We start from the raw sequence: 15,810 nt of genomic DNA on the forward strand, positions 1-15,810 counted from the left end.
ATGTCTAGGATCAATTTTGAGATGCCCAAGACCGTAGGCTTGTTCTTTCATGCCCATGCCCAAGATTCAATTTGATCAATTTTGAGATGCCAAAGACCGTAGGCTTGTGCTTTCATGGCCATGCCCAAGATTCAATTTGACATGCCTAGGATCAATTTTCAGATTCCCAAGACCCTAGGCTTATGGTTTCATGCCCATGCCCAAGATTGAATTTGACATGTTTATGATCAATTTTGAGATGCCCAAGACCGTAGGCTCGTGCTTTCATTCCCATGCCCAAGATTCAATTTGACATGCCCAAGTTTAAATTTGACATGTATAGGATCAATTTTAAGATTCCCAAGACCGGAGGCTTGTGCTTTCATTCCCATGCCCAAGATTCAATTTGATCAATTTTGAGATGCCAAAGACCGTAGGCTTGTGCTTTCATGGCCATGCCCAAGATTCAATTTGACATGCCTAGGATCAATTTTGAGATGCCCAAGACCGTAGGATTGTGATTTTATTCACATTCCCAAGATTCAATTTGACATGCCTATGATCAATTTTGAGATGCCCAAGATTAAGTTTGACATGCCTAGGGTCAAATTTGAGATACCCAAGACCGTAGGATTGTTCTTTCATTCCCATGCCCAAGATTCAATTTGGCATGCCCAAGTTTAAATTTGACATGTCTAGGATCAATTTTGAGATGCCCAAGACCGTTGGCTTGTTGTTTTTTTTGCTAAGTCCTTTAGTTTATTAAGCAAAAAAACGTAATTACAAGAATTACAAGTAGGAGGCACAAGGCCTCCCCACCCCCATAAACCAAAGGGGTTAAAATAAATAGCCAAAGAAAAGCCACAAAAAACTAGATAATAATAACTAAAAAATACCCAAAGTGAAATGAAGAATAAAGACTAAAAGACTAAATTACTTCATTATAATAAAACGCCTAAGGAAAAAAGCAAAACTCTCCTTCAAGAGTTTCCACTTTCTTTATTTTTCTTCTTTGGAGTCTTCATTCTTTTTGCTTGATCTTGAATTTCCTTGATGTACTCCTTTCTAAAAGATAAGTCATGCAAAAATTTCTGTTGAATATCAAATTTATTAATAGTATAAAGAACTTTATTTTCCTCTCTTGTTAACTAAACTTGCATGGGTTGTATGAAGCTCAAATTTGTACTTCTTTCACCAGAACTGGAATCCAGTTCAATTTCGACTTCCTTAGACTCATGTAACACTCCAAACTTATTCGGAGATAACACTCCAGTATTTGTTGGACTCTGTTTGCAAGTCAGAAGCTGTTCTAACCTTTTCAAATCAGCGCACACTTCCAGCAGCTTTGCTGCATCTTCATCCATTTTTTTCTTAAGCTACAAAACACGCTGCTCTGCAACGCTTAGACTACCAGTGTGCTGAAAATGCACAACATTAGGAAGCTCTTCAATGGTTAGCCTTTGCAGAACATCGTCTGATGTATGGCACATATTGTCAACCATACCCTCATGCTGTCCATGCACATCTTCAGTTGTATTCATATCATTCAAACTATTTGTAACTTCAGGCACAAAAGGAATGACCGGAGCATTCTTACCTTTGTTCTTACGCCCAACTTCCTTCCATTCCTTGTCACCATTAGAACCAGCAGTAGTTTTATTTACCTGCGAATTCTTACCTTGAGAAGCACTCTCCATTTTAAGTTTTTGACAGTGTTCTTTGGTTTTTTACGGCATTTTGTATCATAATGACCAATAAACTTACACTTAGAACAAAATTAGGCCTTTTGTGTATCTCAAAATTCTGCAAGAAGTCCAAACCCCCCACTGTTACATCAACTTCATCTGTGTTGAGATCGGCGAAGTTTATATCAATTAGGAATGAAGCGAAATATCCATACTCATGATCAAGAGTACGTTTATCTACCACAATGGGTGTTCCAAGGATTTTACCTATAGCCAGCTGTTTATGGTGGTTTTTAGCTTAGGGTTAAAATCGTAAAACCTTACATCTGACATGACGTCAGCATATTTATTGAATCATTCAACATACCTACGTAAGAATTACCAGGGTACCTTTTTTTTATACATGTGTCATGTTCAACGGCAGAACCCTTAGAATTGACCGACATCATCTTCATACATACCAAACCCTAATTCTCATGCTACCGCGCCAAGGCATTCCAACCATACCATCCCCACCACTGTGCCAATGGAAAACCATGCCAGCCATACCTCCGCGCCAAGGCATGCCAACCATGCCAGCCGCACCACTGTGCCAATGGCAAACCATGCCAGCTACATATCCGCGCCAAGGCATGCCAACCATGCCAGCCGCACCACTGGGCCAATGGAAAACCATGCCAGCCACATCTCCGCGCCAAGGCATACCAACCATGCCAGTCGCACCACTGTGCCAATGGAAAACCATGCCAGCAACATCTCCGCGCCAAGGCATGCCAACCATGCCATCCGCACCATGCGCCAATGGCATGCCAAACCCTTGTCCCCACCATGCCAAGCCAACCGCACCTTTCCTTGGCCCCACGCCATCCGTATCAAACCCTTGGCCCCACTATGCCAAGCCATCCACTCCATTAGCCTTGGCCCCACCATGCCGGCCTTCCCTATGAGGCTACCAAAACGAAGGCGTGCGACGCTCAACGACCACCCTTCCATCCTAGATGCAAATCCTAGCCGTCCAAGGTCGCCAAACAACGCATGGTAACCTTTGGCCCAAAAACCTAGTTTTGGCAACGCCAAACCGCGCCAAGGCTTGCCATGCCAACCACCTTTCCGCGCCACACCATGCCGGACTTTCCCATGCGGCTACCAAAACGAAGGCGTGCGACGATGAACGACCACCCTTCCATCCTGGATGCAAATCCTAGCCGTCCAAGGTCGCCAAACAACTCATGGTAACCTTTGGCCCAAAACTCTGGTTTTGGCCACGCCAAGGCATGCCATGCTACATGTGCCAATGGCATCCCAAACACCTTGTCGCGCCATACCATGCCGGCCTTCCCCATGTGGCTACCAAAACGAAGGCGTGCGACGATCAACGGCCACCCTTCCATCCTAGATGCAAATCCTAGCCGTCCAAGGTCTCCAAACAATGCATGGTAACCTTTGGCCCAAAACCCTAGTTTTGGCCACGCCAAACCGTGCTAAGGCATGCCATGCCAATGGCATGCCAATCTCCTTTCCGCGCCATACCATGCCGTCCTTCCCTATACAGTTACCAAAATGAAGTTCTGCAACAATCAACGGCCATTTTTTCATTTAAGATGCAGATCTAAGCCGTCCAAGGTTACCATCTAATGCATGGAAACCTTTGGCCCTAGTTTGGTTGCGCCTAAACAAAGCCAAAACCCTAACTTTTGGCCGCGCGTAAACTGGGCCACATTAAAGCCATAATGATTATAATTTCATGCCACTGGCTACCAAACGAAAGGTTGCAATAATCAACGGCTACCTTCCTCTTAAGATGCAAAATCTCGACCGTTGAAGGTCACCACCGAGCATGCAAGTCTCCCAAGCTCAACTTGCCAGACAACAACAACATGCTACATGTTTTCCACGAAAACACTCGAGACATCAACACATGTCACAAAATGGGGGATGCTCATTGGGTATTGGTTTGGCGGTTTACAGCGTGCGGCGTACACTACGCTCGTTATTAGAAAGTGTCATAAGGATGAGGCGGTTAGTAAATACATGGAGTAATGGTGAAACGCTTTCGTTTATGGAACATCAATTCCAAGCGTTACCGGTTACCACCTCCTCCCATTTACTCACCAGTTTTCCATTTCTTAATGAGACCAGAGAACGTTTCACTTCGACTTGTATAAATAGGAATTACCTATTTCCACCGAACAACAAGTTCAGGTCAGGAGGATACAACACTCAGAAAACATTTGCTAGCTTTCCATCTGTTAGCTTCCCACTTTCTGATACAAGTCGTGAAACAACTACTCTTCCAGGATCAACTATTCTGGTCTCAACACTTTCTTCGCTTCCCTCCCCAAAACCAACCCTTCTCCTTCACTTTGTGACCGAAGCAAGTCTAGAACGGCCATTTCTTGGTTTAGGAAGGATTTTTACAGATTGATCTCTCGAATCTAAAGTACTCCCTTGCAGTACATTGTTTAGGGTTTAAATTCGTTTCTCACCCACACATCCGAAATTACCAAAATCAGCAGAAATCGTTTTCACCCTCAAATAATTGGCGACCACAGTGGGAGATTGGTCTTTCGGTTACAATGTCAATTTTCAATCCTCGATCTCATACTTCGACCCAGACGTCAGGACGGTAGAGGAAAACGATCCGCTCAGGGATCGACGACTCAGCTACCATACGGCCCGATACGATCCACTCAGGGATCGACGACTCAGTTACCAGATGACCCGATTACCAGTCATGACACGGCAAGGGGAGACTGGGGACTTCCCAGAGGATAAAAGCAAACGCTACGCCCAGGGATTAACGACTCGATTATCAAGTGACTCGGGGACGACTGGGGACTTTCCACAATTGCGATGCTTCTCACAAAACTCGGAATTTCACCTAACTCATTTTTCGTTAGCAGATCCAAAAAACCGAGTAAGTCTTGCCTAGACAAAATACATGGTTTACTATTTCAAGTTTTCACTGGAATGATAAAACCGACAGCCATGTTATTTTTCATCCCATGTCATCTACCGACACGCATCGTTCACGGTTCCATATCTTCCCTGGGATGTTTGTGTCACTTACAATCATAACCAAAAACGGCATCATCCTAAAACAGTTCATCCCGAATAATAATCCAAAACCTTCATAGGTAACACTTGTCTATCAACCAAAAAATCCAGAAAATCAAAACCATAAAGCCAAGTGTTTCATTTTCCTTTCAAAAAAAAAAACGAAACAGAAGAATTTCAGAAGACAGAAGTGCATTCAAAGGAAGCCATTCAACGGTGTTTTGCTCTTCTCGAAGAAGGCGTCCTTCGTCATTTGGAGGACCGCCTGTTTCAGTTCCAACTCTTTGGAAAGCCTTTCGACCTCCGCTTCTTTTTGTTTGGCCATGTCCGTAGAAGGATCTTCGGTCACCTTGGCCTGCAACTTTTGGATCTCAGATAAACCCTAACGCCCAGTTTCTCGTGGAATCAGTCACCTACCCGTACGTACCTACTTTGCATAATAACGATTACCAGTCACTATTCATGAGGTAGCCGACGCTACTACAGTGATATTCAAAGAGAAGATCAATATTTCTACAGATTCATGGAAGGCATACCTATGGCTAGGGATTTGCCCCAAAACAAGAAAACAAATTGAAAGAGAAACGCTGGAGTACATAGATGGAATACGCTTGCCCACTTTATTTCTACCGCGCTACCGCTAATGCCAGGACGTGAGAACAAAGATACGAGATAAAAAGGAGATCCAACCCTTTTCATACGCATAACACTTTTGGAATTTGAATAAGGAAATGATTTCCTATTTGAGCTACGTATGGAAAGAGGCAACTGGGCCCGTAAGAACAAGTCCGCGCTACGCCAAGCCAGCGCTGTGCTAAGCCAACAGTCCGTGCCATGCACAGCCAACAGTCCACACCATACCAATTCCAAGCCAGCGTCCACGCCAAGCTAGCGCCCATTCCAAGACGATCCAGTGCTAACAACTTGCGTCTTTCCAGCGCCAGCAGCTTGCATCATTCCAGCGCTAACATCTTGCATCTTTCCAGCGCCAGCAACTTGCATCCTTTCCAGCGCTAACAGCTTGCATCTTTACAGCAGCTTGCATCTTTCCAGCGCTAATAACTTGTATCTTCCCAGCGCCAGCATCTTGCATCCTTCCAGCGCCTATTAGAAGGGAACCAACAATCTAATTTCATCACACGTAAATATCAGGAACGACTTCTCCAAAATCGAAGCAAAGAAAATCAGTAACCCCCCTGAGTTCACAAAGATTCTCTTTCTGTCAGGAGCTGCATGATTTCCGGGGACTTCGCCCACAAAATCTTACAGTCTATGATGAAACACTTATGTGAGATTCTGTAGGCGCAGCGTTAAGACATATACGCAGCTCTCAACTGCACTGCATCAGGGAAGCAACTGTTTCCAACCAGAGAAGGCGTTCCCAAACCCTAACCTCTCTTGGAAAGCACGATTGATAGATGAAACTGGGGACTCCTAACCATTGTTCGCTTGAAGGGTGTCCATTTTGACAGCACACTGATTAACGTAGCCGCTCGGCTTCAACGTTCGCTCTAACAGCCGCTTCACTTCAACTTCCTCCAGCAGTGGCTCCGCTTCAACTTTCGCTCCGACAGCCGCTCCGCTTCAGCGTTCTCTCCATAAGTTGCTCCAGAATCTGAAGCCGAAGCTTCAGCGTTTGGCTCCTTAAGTTTCAACATCCTTTCCAAGAGCCAAAGCTGCTTCAACGTTGTTTCATCTGCAAAGGGTCGTACCACCACGCTCCTCATGTCAAGGATCATGATCACATCCATCCAACCTTCATAGTCATGACCGCCTTTTGATCCATCTCTCCAAAACTCGTGAGCATGGAAGGTTTGCTCGCTTACGCGTCCAGCCAATTATTTTACTTCCATGGATGCCCATACAATTCCCGCCAACCTACTTTGTTACCATGAAAATGTAGTCTCTTCTGATTACATCTGCTACCAAGAACTGTTGCCGCTAATTTGTTGATACCAGCCAGAGATTTACCACAGCAGTAATCACTACAAAAGTAACTTGTACTCCTCCATATTTTAAGTTCCACGTGGAAGAAGTAACAAAATCACCCGTACGAACGCACGATGGTGATGTCTTTATCATAGTCAACCCACTGACCATACAAGATGGAAACATGTAAACCATACTTGGAGACTAAGGATATACACGAAATCCCTTCACTGTCAAAGCTCAGAAGACACGTTCAACCAAAAGGTCATATCCACAACAAGGTCATCTACTCTTCAAGGGTGCAGCGCAAGAAAATTATCACCTATCTGTCCAGAAGACGCCTTCAACACTTTACAAGGCCGCGGAGGATCCCAAGACTGCTTAGAGAAAAAAACTTCAGAAACTGAAGAAAAATGCGACTGGGGACTGCTCATCGCAGTCCATCCCGACGACCATCAAAGACTCATGAGATAACTCCAGAGACGCGGCTGAAACATTTTCTTGAAGAAACAGAGGGAGCCATGATAAACAACATAACTCTCTCATTCCTACCACTTCACTATCCAGGATATTTCATCATGTGATATTTTGATCACCCCAGCGTCACATCCAGAATAGTACGATAAGCTTATATCAAATCCCGTGGACGTGGATTCAAGGCGATGCAATGAAAGTAGGCTACACATGGGGACTACCAACATGGGACGCTTTTACTCCCCTCAACCAGGTCATTTCTGATTTCAAAATCATCATTGTCGAAGTTTTACGAGCCGCAGGAATTTATCAACATGAAGCAGTACATGTGCACTGAAGACTTCAAATGCACGTCACAAAGATACATTCACATATTCGGCCAAGCCATCGGATCTAACAGAAGCATAATTGGGGACTACTCACCACATCCCATTCCACACGATAGTCCAAGATTCGGAAGATGGTTCGAAGGATGCCACTTGGAACCAAGTCCTTGAATACTTGATAGTAGCACATCACCAACGAAACGTCTCCCAACTCATCTATTCCATCCAGTGTCTCCGGAAGATTTCGACCAATACAAGCATCCACAACATATTGTCATCGCGAGCAGAGGGTCCAGGCACTAAACAACCGAAAATCAAGGATGGACCGAAAACGCAACCACATCAATCCGTCCCAAGAATGCAATGGAGTTTGATAAATTTTGGAATCCACTGGAGAGACACTGCAGACGAAAGCACGGATCCGAACGAGCAACTGAAAATAGAAGAAGGCCAACATCTCTTTTCATGCGGACGGAGTTTCTAGAGTTTGAAAAAAATAAAGATTCCTTCTTGCTCCATGAAACGGATGACTGGGCGCGACTATGCCACCTGGGGCCCGCAACATCCCTCATGAGTTCTTCCTGAATTTTACTGTCGAGCTGTTTTCACCTTCCAAACGAGCTCAAAACCTAAATATCCCCGTTTAGAGAGATAGGAAATTCTTTTCCGTTTAGAATGGTGGGGCGGACCGTCAAAATCCGAGTTCGTACGAGAATTCTACAGCGATTCTAGTAAGGGGCGCTAATTAGGGTTGCAGCATGCTAAAATCTGAAGCAAGTTGTTACCTTCCCGAATCCAGTCGTCACCTTCCCAGGGAACTGAAGCAAGTTGTTATCTTCCTGAAGCCAGTCGTCACCTTCCCAGGGAACTGAAGCAAGTTGTTATCTTCCTGAAGCCAATCGTCACCTTCCTAGGGAACTTAAGCAAGTTATTACTTTCCCGAAGCCTGTCGTCACCTTCCCAGGGAACTGAAGCAAGTTGTTATCTTCCCGAAGCCAGTCGTCACCTTCCCAAGGAACTGAAGCAAGTTTTTATCTTCCCAAAGAAAGTCATCATCTTCCCACGGAACTAAAGCAAGCTTCCATCATTCCACGGGCCCGTAATTCTTCCTGAATTTTACTGTCGAGATGTTTTCGCCTCCCAAACGAGCTCAAAACCTAAATATTCCCGAGAGGGGAGATAGGAAATTCTTTTCCGTTCAGAATGGAGGGGCGGACCGTCAAAATCCGAGTTCGTACGAGAATTCTACAGTGATTCTAGTAAAGGGATCTAATTAGGGTTTCGGCATGCCAAACCCTAATTCAGACAAAGTTGCCATCATCCCATGAAACTGAAGCCGGTTGTCATCCTTCCACGGAACTGAAGCCAGTCGTCATCCTTCCACGGAACTGAAGCCAGTCGTCATCCTTCCACGGAACTGAAGCCAATGGTCATCGTTCTAAGGAACTCAAGCTAGCTCCACTCCAAGCCGAGCAACGCAAGTAGATCCATTTCAAGACGACCAATGCTGACGGCTCCCATTCCAAGCCGACCAACGCCTGGGGCTCCCATTCCAAGCAGCCCAACGCCTGCAGATCTCATTCCAAGACGACCAACGCATGCGGCTCCCTTTCCAAGCCGACCAACGCCTGCAGCTCCCATTCCAAGCCGACCAATGCCTGCGGCTCCCATTTCAAGCCGACCAACGCCTGCGGCTCCCATTCCAAGCCGACCAACGCCCGCGGCTCCCATTCCAAGACGACCAATTCCTGTGACTCCCATTCCAAGCCGACCAATGCCAGCGGCTCCGCTCAAGCCGCACCAACACCGACAAGTCGCTAATCCATCACCTCTGCGTTCCCTATCCCAACCAAGATGACGCGTGACCAAGCCAAGCCGATAGTCTGCATCTCAACCAGCAACCGCCTCTACCATTTCAAGGTCTATCCAGCAACACCAAGAGTAGAATTTATGCAAGGCCGCCAACACAAGAATCACAAATTCTCCTTACATCTCGAAAAAGGTTAGTTGGGTCTTCCTGACCATCTTTTCATGACTTGCCATTTCGATTTTGTCCTGGCCTGTCACCATCTTATGCTTACCTCGCAATAATGCTCCTGTTACGAGCTAAGCAGGGGACTTAATGTTGATGGTGGTTTTCAGCTTAGGATTAAAATCGTAAAACCTTACATCTGACATGATGTCACTACAACCACTAGCGCATTTATTGAATCATTTAACATACCTACGTAAGAATTACCAGGGTACCTTTTTTTTATATATGTGTCATGTTCCACAGCAGAACCCTTAGTATTGACTGACATCATCTTCGTACATACCAAACCCTAATTCTCATGCTACCGCGCCAAGGTATGCCAACCATGCCAGCCGCACCACTGTGCCAATGGAAAACCATGCCAGCCACATCTCCACGCCAAGGCATGCCAACCATTCCAGCCGCACCACTGTGCCAATGGAAAACCATGCCAGCCACATCTCCGCGCCAAGGCATGCCAACCATGTCAGCTGCACCACTGTGCCAATGGAAAACCATGTCAGTCACATCTCCGCGAGAAGGCATACCAACCATGCCAGCCGCACCATTGTGCCAATGACAAACCATGCCAGCCACATCTCCGTGCCAAGGCATGCCAACCATGCTAGCCAGACCATGCGCCAATGACATGCCAAACCCTTGGCCCCACCATGCCAAGCCAACCGCACCTTGCCTTTTCCCCAATCATGCTAGCTGCACCATGCGCCAATGGCATGCCAAACCCTTGGCCCCACAATGCCAAGCCAATCGCACCTTGCCTTGGACCCAACCATGCTAGCCGCACCATGCGCCAATGACATGCCAAACCCTTGGCCCCACCATGCCAAGCCAATCACGCCTCCTTAGACCCAACTATGCTAGCCGCACCATGCGCCAATGGCTTTCCATACCCTTGGCCCCACCATGCCAATCCAACCGTACCTTGCCTTGGCCCCACCATGCCAAGCCGTCCGTACCAAACCATAGGCCCCACTATGCCAAGCCATCCGCGTCATTGGCCTTACCATCCCGGCATTCCCTACGCGGCTACCAAAACGAAGGCGTGCGACGATCAAAGGCCACCCCTCCATCCTAGATGCAAATCCTAGCTGTCCAAGGTCGCTAAACAACGCATGGTAACCTTTGGCCCACAACCCTAGTTTTGGCCACGCCAAACCGCGCCAAGGCATGCCATCACATGTGCCAATGGTAAGCCAACCACCTTGCCGCGCCACACCATGCCGGCCTTCCCCATGCGGCTACCAAAACGAAGGTGTGCGACGATCAACGACCACCCTTCCATCCTGGATGCAAATCCTAGCCGTCCAAGGTCGCCAAACAACGCATGGTAACCTTTGGACCAAAACCCTAGTTTTGGCCACGCCAAACCGCACCAAGGCATGCCATGCCACATGTGCCAATGGCATGCCAACCACCTTGCCGCGCCATACCATGTCGGCCTTCCCCATGCATCTACCAAAACGAAGGCGTGCGACGATCAACGGCCACCCTTCCAACCTAGATGCAAATCCTTGCCGTCCAAGGTCGCCAAACAACACATGGCAACCTTTGGCACAAAACCCTAGTTTTGGCCACGCCAAACAGCGCCAAGGCATGTCATGCTACATGTGCCAATGGCATGCCAACCACCTTGTCCCGCCATACCATGCTGGCCTTCCCTATGCGCCTACCAAAACGAAGGCCTGCAACAATCAACGACCACTTTTTCATCTAAGATGCAGATATTATCCGTCCAAGGTTACCAGCTAACGCATGGCAACCTTTGTCCCTAGTTTGGTCGCGCCTAAACAAAGCCAAAACCCTAACTTTTGGCCGCCCCTAAACTGGGCCATATTAAATCCATACTGATCATACTTTCATACCACTGGATACCAAACGAAAGGTTGCAATAATCAACGGCTACCTTCCTCTTAAGACGCAAAATCTCGACCGTTGAAGGTTACCACCGAGCCGACAAGTCTCCCAAGCTCAACTTGCCAGACAACAACAACATGCTACATGTTTTCCACGAAAACACTCGAGACATCAACACATGTCACAAACTGGGGGATGCTCATTAGGTGTTGGTTTGGCGGTTTACAGCGTGCGGCGTACACTACGCTCGTTATAAGAAAGTGTCATAAGGATGAGGCGGTTAGTAAATACAAGGAGTAATGGTGAAACACTTTCTTTTATAGAACATCAATTTCAAGCGTTTCCGGTTACCACCTCCTCCCATTTACTCACCTGTTTTTCCATTTCTTAATGAGACCAGAGTATGTTTCACTTCGACTTGTATAAATAGGCATTACCTATTTCCACCGAACAACAAGTTCAGGTCAGGAGGATACAACACTCAGAAATTTTTTGCTAGATTTCTATCTGTTAGCTTCCGACTTTATGATACTAGTCATGAAACAACTACTCTTCCAGAATCAACTATTCTGGTCTCAATACTTTCTTCGTTTCCCTCCCCAAAACCAACCCTTCTCCTTCACTTTGTGACCGAAGCAAGTCTGGAACGACCATTTCTTGGTTTAGGACGGATTTATATCGATTGATCTCTCGAATCTAAAGTACTCCCTTGCAGTACATTGTTTAGGGTTTAAATTCATTTCTCACCCACAAACCCGAAATTACCAAAATCAGCAGAAACTGTTTCACCCTCAAACACCAGCAATGTTTTTTCAATCCAGTACTCCACGGGAAATCCAGGAAACTTAACCCATACAATAGCATGGGAAGTTTTATGTTTGTCTGCATCAAAACCTGGAAATCAATCCATGAGATTAAGCTTTTGTTGATCAAAAAACCATGCTTCCAGATTAAGAAGCTTGTCTTTATCTTCCTGATATTGTAGCTTAATAATGAAAAAACCCCTATTCATGGGGATGAACTGCACACGATCATGCCCTAACTTCCGTTGCTGTTGGAAGTTATTTTTAACATCTTGAAATTTAACCCCCTTTAGATCTAAATGACCTATAAGACTATATTTCCATACCTTGAAACCCTCATCATAGAAAGTGTCAGGTATAATAACTGCTGGTTTTCCCTTTTTAATGATAGGGTTTGGTAACTTAGACAAATCAATTGATGTAGCGTAGGTTAAAGTTTTCACTTGAGATGAATCTGAAATAACCTGTTCGTTAACTGTTTTATGAGTCATCGTGAATCAAACATGATACTGATGATCCAAATACGTGAATATTGAAAACACTAAACGTGAAAAACTAAGATTTCAAAAATCTCCAAAGTGAGCAAATTTCGGTCATTCTCTTTCCTAGAAATTGCTTAGAGAGAAGAAATCAAAAATGAGACCGTTCGCTTGTGCTTTCATGCCCATTCCTAAGATTCAATTTGACATGCCCAAGTTTAAATTTGACATGTCTAGGATCAATTTTGAGATTCCCAAGACCGTAGGCTTGTGCCCATGCCCAAGATTCAATTTGATCAACTTTGAGATGACTAAGACCGTGGGCTTGTGCTTTCGTGGCCATGCCCAAGATTCAATTTGACATGCCTAGGATCAATTTTAAGATAGCCAAGTTTAAATTTGACATGTCTAGGATCAATTTTGAGATACCCAAGACCGTAGTTTTTTTTTTTTTTTTTTTGTAAATCCAAATATGTATTAATGAATAACAAAATTACAAAACAAAATGAATCAGCAAGAAAAGAGGTCAGAGAAACCCCAAAAACTTGCTAATCATTTGAAACGAAAATAAGATATATTTGGTAATTCAATAGAGTTCAAAAAATCAGGTCTTCCAAGATAATGTTGTCCCTCCTCATTAGGAAGAATACACCCTATTTTCGCCATCTTATCAACAGCAAAATTAGCCTCTCTATAAGTATGTTCAAAACGAATAGCCTCATAATTAGAAGAAACCTCCCTCCAATGTTTTACAACGAACCAAGGAAGAGTAGAAGTATTAAAAGCCATAACTGCACTGAACAAATCAGAAAGAATATAAACTTTCGAGTATCCCCATTGCAGCGCCCATTCCATACCAATAATAATTCCAGAAATTTCCGCAATGTAATTCGTCATTACACCCAAACCAACACTCATAGCACCAAGTACATTTGCTTCATGATCACGCGCCACTACTCCTGCCCCAGCAACACCTGGATTCCCTCAAGCCGCACCATCACAGCACATACCTGTCGGTTACGGGACAATCCGTAGGTGTCCAAGGTATTAGTAACTAACAAAACATTATGCTAAAGCAGAAGTCTAGAAATAAATGGTTGTTGGAGGGGTCGAGTAATACTTCTTATTTTCACAATAGCATAAATATTCGAAGGGGAAGAAACACGATTTCAGAACTTGTTTCTGAAGATGTTAGTGTTATTTCTGATAGTGCGTTGATCTGTGACCATGTTGTGAACTATTATGAGGATAAATTCAATGGAGATGACACAATTATTGATGGTTTTTTATTTGATTATGAGAGACCTTCAATTACGGCTGTAAGAAGTGGTATTATGGATGTTATTCCTACCCCAAATGAAATCAACACGGCGGTGTTTGATTTGGATGCTGATAGTGCTCCGGGTCTAAATGGGTTTTCAGGTTGTTTTTATCGGCATTGTTGGGATATTATTCAACTTGATTTGACTAATGTTATTATTTTTTGTTGGAAGTCTAAAACAATTCCAAGTGGAGATAATTCTAGTTTGATCGTTCTTCTTGCTAAGGTGCATGGTGCTAATACTCTACGGAATTTTAGACCAATTGGGCTCAATAACTTTTTCTTCAAAATCTTTACTAAGATTTTAGCTACTAGGGTGGTGATAGATGTCTAAAACACCTTGATATTTATCTATTGTTTATTCTTTTTTTGCTAAGTTTTCTTGTAAATTATGTATCTTATGTTTGTTTTTGAGTATTTAGGTACTTTGGAGTCATTTGGAACAAAAGAAGAAGAAACGTCACTTAAAAGGGCAAGGAAGATTATTTACTTCTTCATCTCTATCTGAAAAGCATTTCGGCTTTAGTGATGCAAATATATGTCCGAAAAACATGGGGGCTTTAATGATGAAAAAAATTGAAGAGAAGAAGTGGACCTGAGAAATAAGAGAGAGACAACTGCCGTTATTGGAAGCACAATGGAGTGAAAAGGAGCAGTAAGATCAAGTCGCAGGTGAAGAGTGTCAGTTCCGTGCAACTGACAGTCGAGCTAGAAAACATAATGGGCAGTCAGGTCCCGTAACCGACAGGCCAAATATCACTTTGCTGCCTCGTATCCATCATTGGGTGCAAATAGCCATCCCAATTCACTACACAACCCTGTATCGATAATTATCTTCTCTTTACAACTCACTAGAAATTTAGAGATGCCTGAAGATTTGCTGCTGTGTGATGGGATTTAGATTGTAGTTGAATTCGAGAAGGAAGGGTTTTCTGCAGATGATGTGAAGAAAAAGATGGGGGAATTGTGATGTTGAATCTGTGTTCTAATAGAAGAAGAAATTAGGGTTTTGTGAAAGACGATTAATTGAAGTATCTAATGAGGTTAACGATTGATCCAGAGATGAGATGATTAAGCCTGGGATTCTTTTATTGTGCTGATTCCAATCCATGGGAGTCAAGAAATAAAGATTTGAGGCAATTCTGATGAACACAGAGAGAACGGAAGTGAGTTTGTGGGTCTGAATCTTGCTGTTGAAGACTGTGAATAATAGAGATCTCTGGCTGTTTTAGAACTCAAGAAGGGTTAGCATGAAAGGGTTTTGTGTGAATTTGATCGATGAGTTGGATTTGAATAGTGATTTCAAGGAGCAGATGAGGAAGCTGAATGTAGGTTTGGTTGCAAAGATGGAGCTGGCAAGAATGAATTGCAGTGGTTGCAGCTGAGTTTAGGTGGTCATAGAGATGAAATGAGTTGTGCCTGGTGTTGAATTAGATAAGATGGTGAATTAAAATTGCGGGGAAATGGCTTAAGTGAAGATAACTGATGGTGTTACTGGCATTGAAGTTACAGGGAAGAACTGGTGCTGCAATGTGGACTAAGGGTTAATGCAGGGATTAAACTGAAGTTGCAGATGTTGCTGCTGCTGAGATGAATGAATTGCAAGAGACAGCTGTGGCCTGAGTTAGGTGGTTATGAAAGCTACAGAAGGCAGTTGCTGGTGCTGATGGAAGAGCAGAGTAGAAGTCTGAGCTGTTGCAGGAATGGATTAAGCTGCCGATAGTCGAGAGTTAGATGAATACATGGTGCTATGTGTGGTTGTAAAATCACTGAAATGTATGCATTGCTAGGATTAGAGCACTGTGACTGCTTTGGCTTGTTAGGGGAAGGAGTTACAGGAATTGAAGCTAGAGATGAAGCAGCAAAGT

General features: G+C 44.4%; 1 protein-coding gene across 1 annotated transcript; it reads left to right on the forward strand.

Annotated features, from left to right (window-relative positions):
• Positions 1-13,688: 13,688 nt before the first annotated feature.
• LOC113273073 lies at positions 13,689-15,327 on the forward strand. The gene is made up of 2 exons (XM_026522842.1): positions 13,689-14,168; positions 15,175-15,327. The coding sequence occupies exons 1-2, from the start codon at positions 13,689-13,691 to the stop codon at positions 15,325-15,327; spliced, it is 633 nt and encodes a 210-aa protein (XP_026378627.1).
• Positions 15,328-15,810: the final 483 nt, after the last annotated feature.

The sequence above is a fragment of the Papaver somniferum genome, chromosome 4 (assembly GCF_003573695.1).
Source record: "Papaver somniferum cultivar HN1 chromosome 4, ASM357369v1, whole genome shotgun sequence".
NCBI classification, from domain to species: Eukaryota; Viridiplantae; Streptophyta; class Magnoliopsida; order Ranunculales; family Papaveraceae; genus Papaver; species Papaver somniferum.

What these genes read in the sequence shown, in the direction of transcription:
- LOC113273073 (XM_026522842.1), top strand. Translation starts at nt 13,689, where the DNA reads ATGCTAAAGCAGAAGTCTAGAAATAAATGGTTGTTGGAGGGGTCGAGT. An exon ending in TGATCGTTCTTCTTGCTAAG is followed by an intron (nt 14,169 to 15,174) that starts GTGCATGGTGCT and finishes TGGCTGTTTTAG; the next exon opens with AACTCAAGAAGGGTTAGCAT.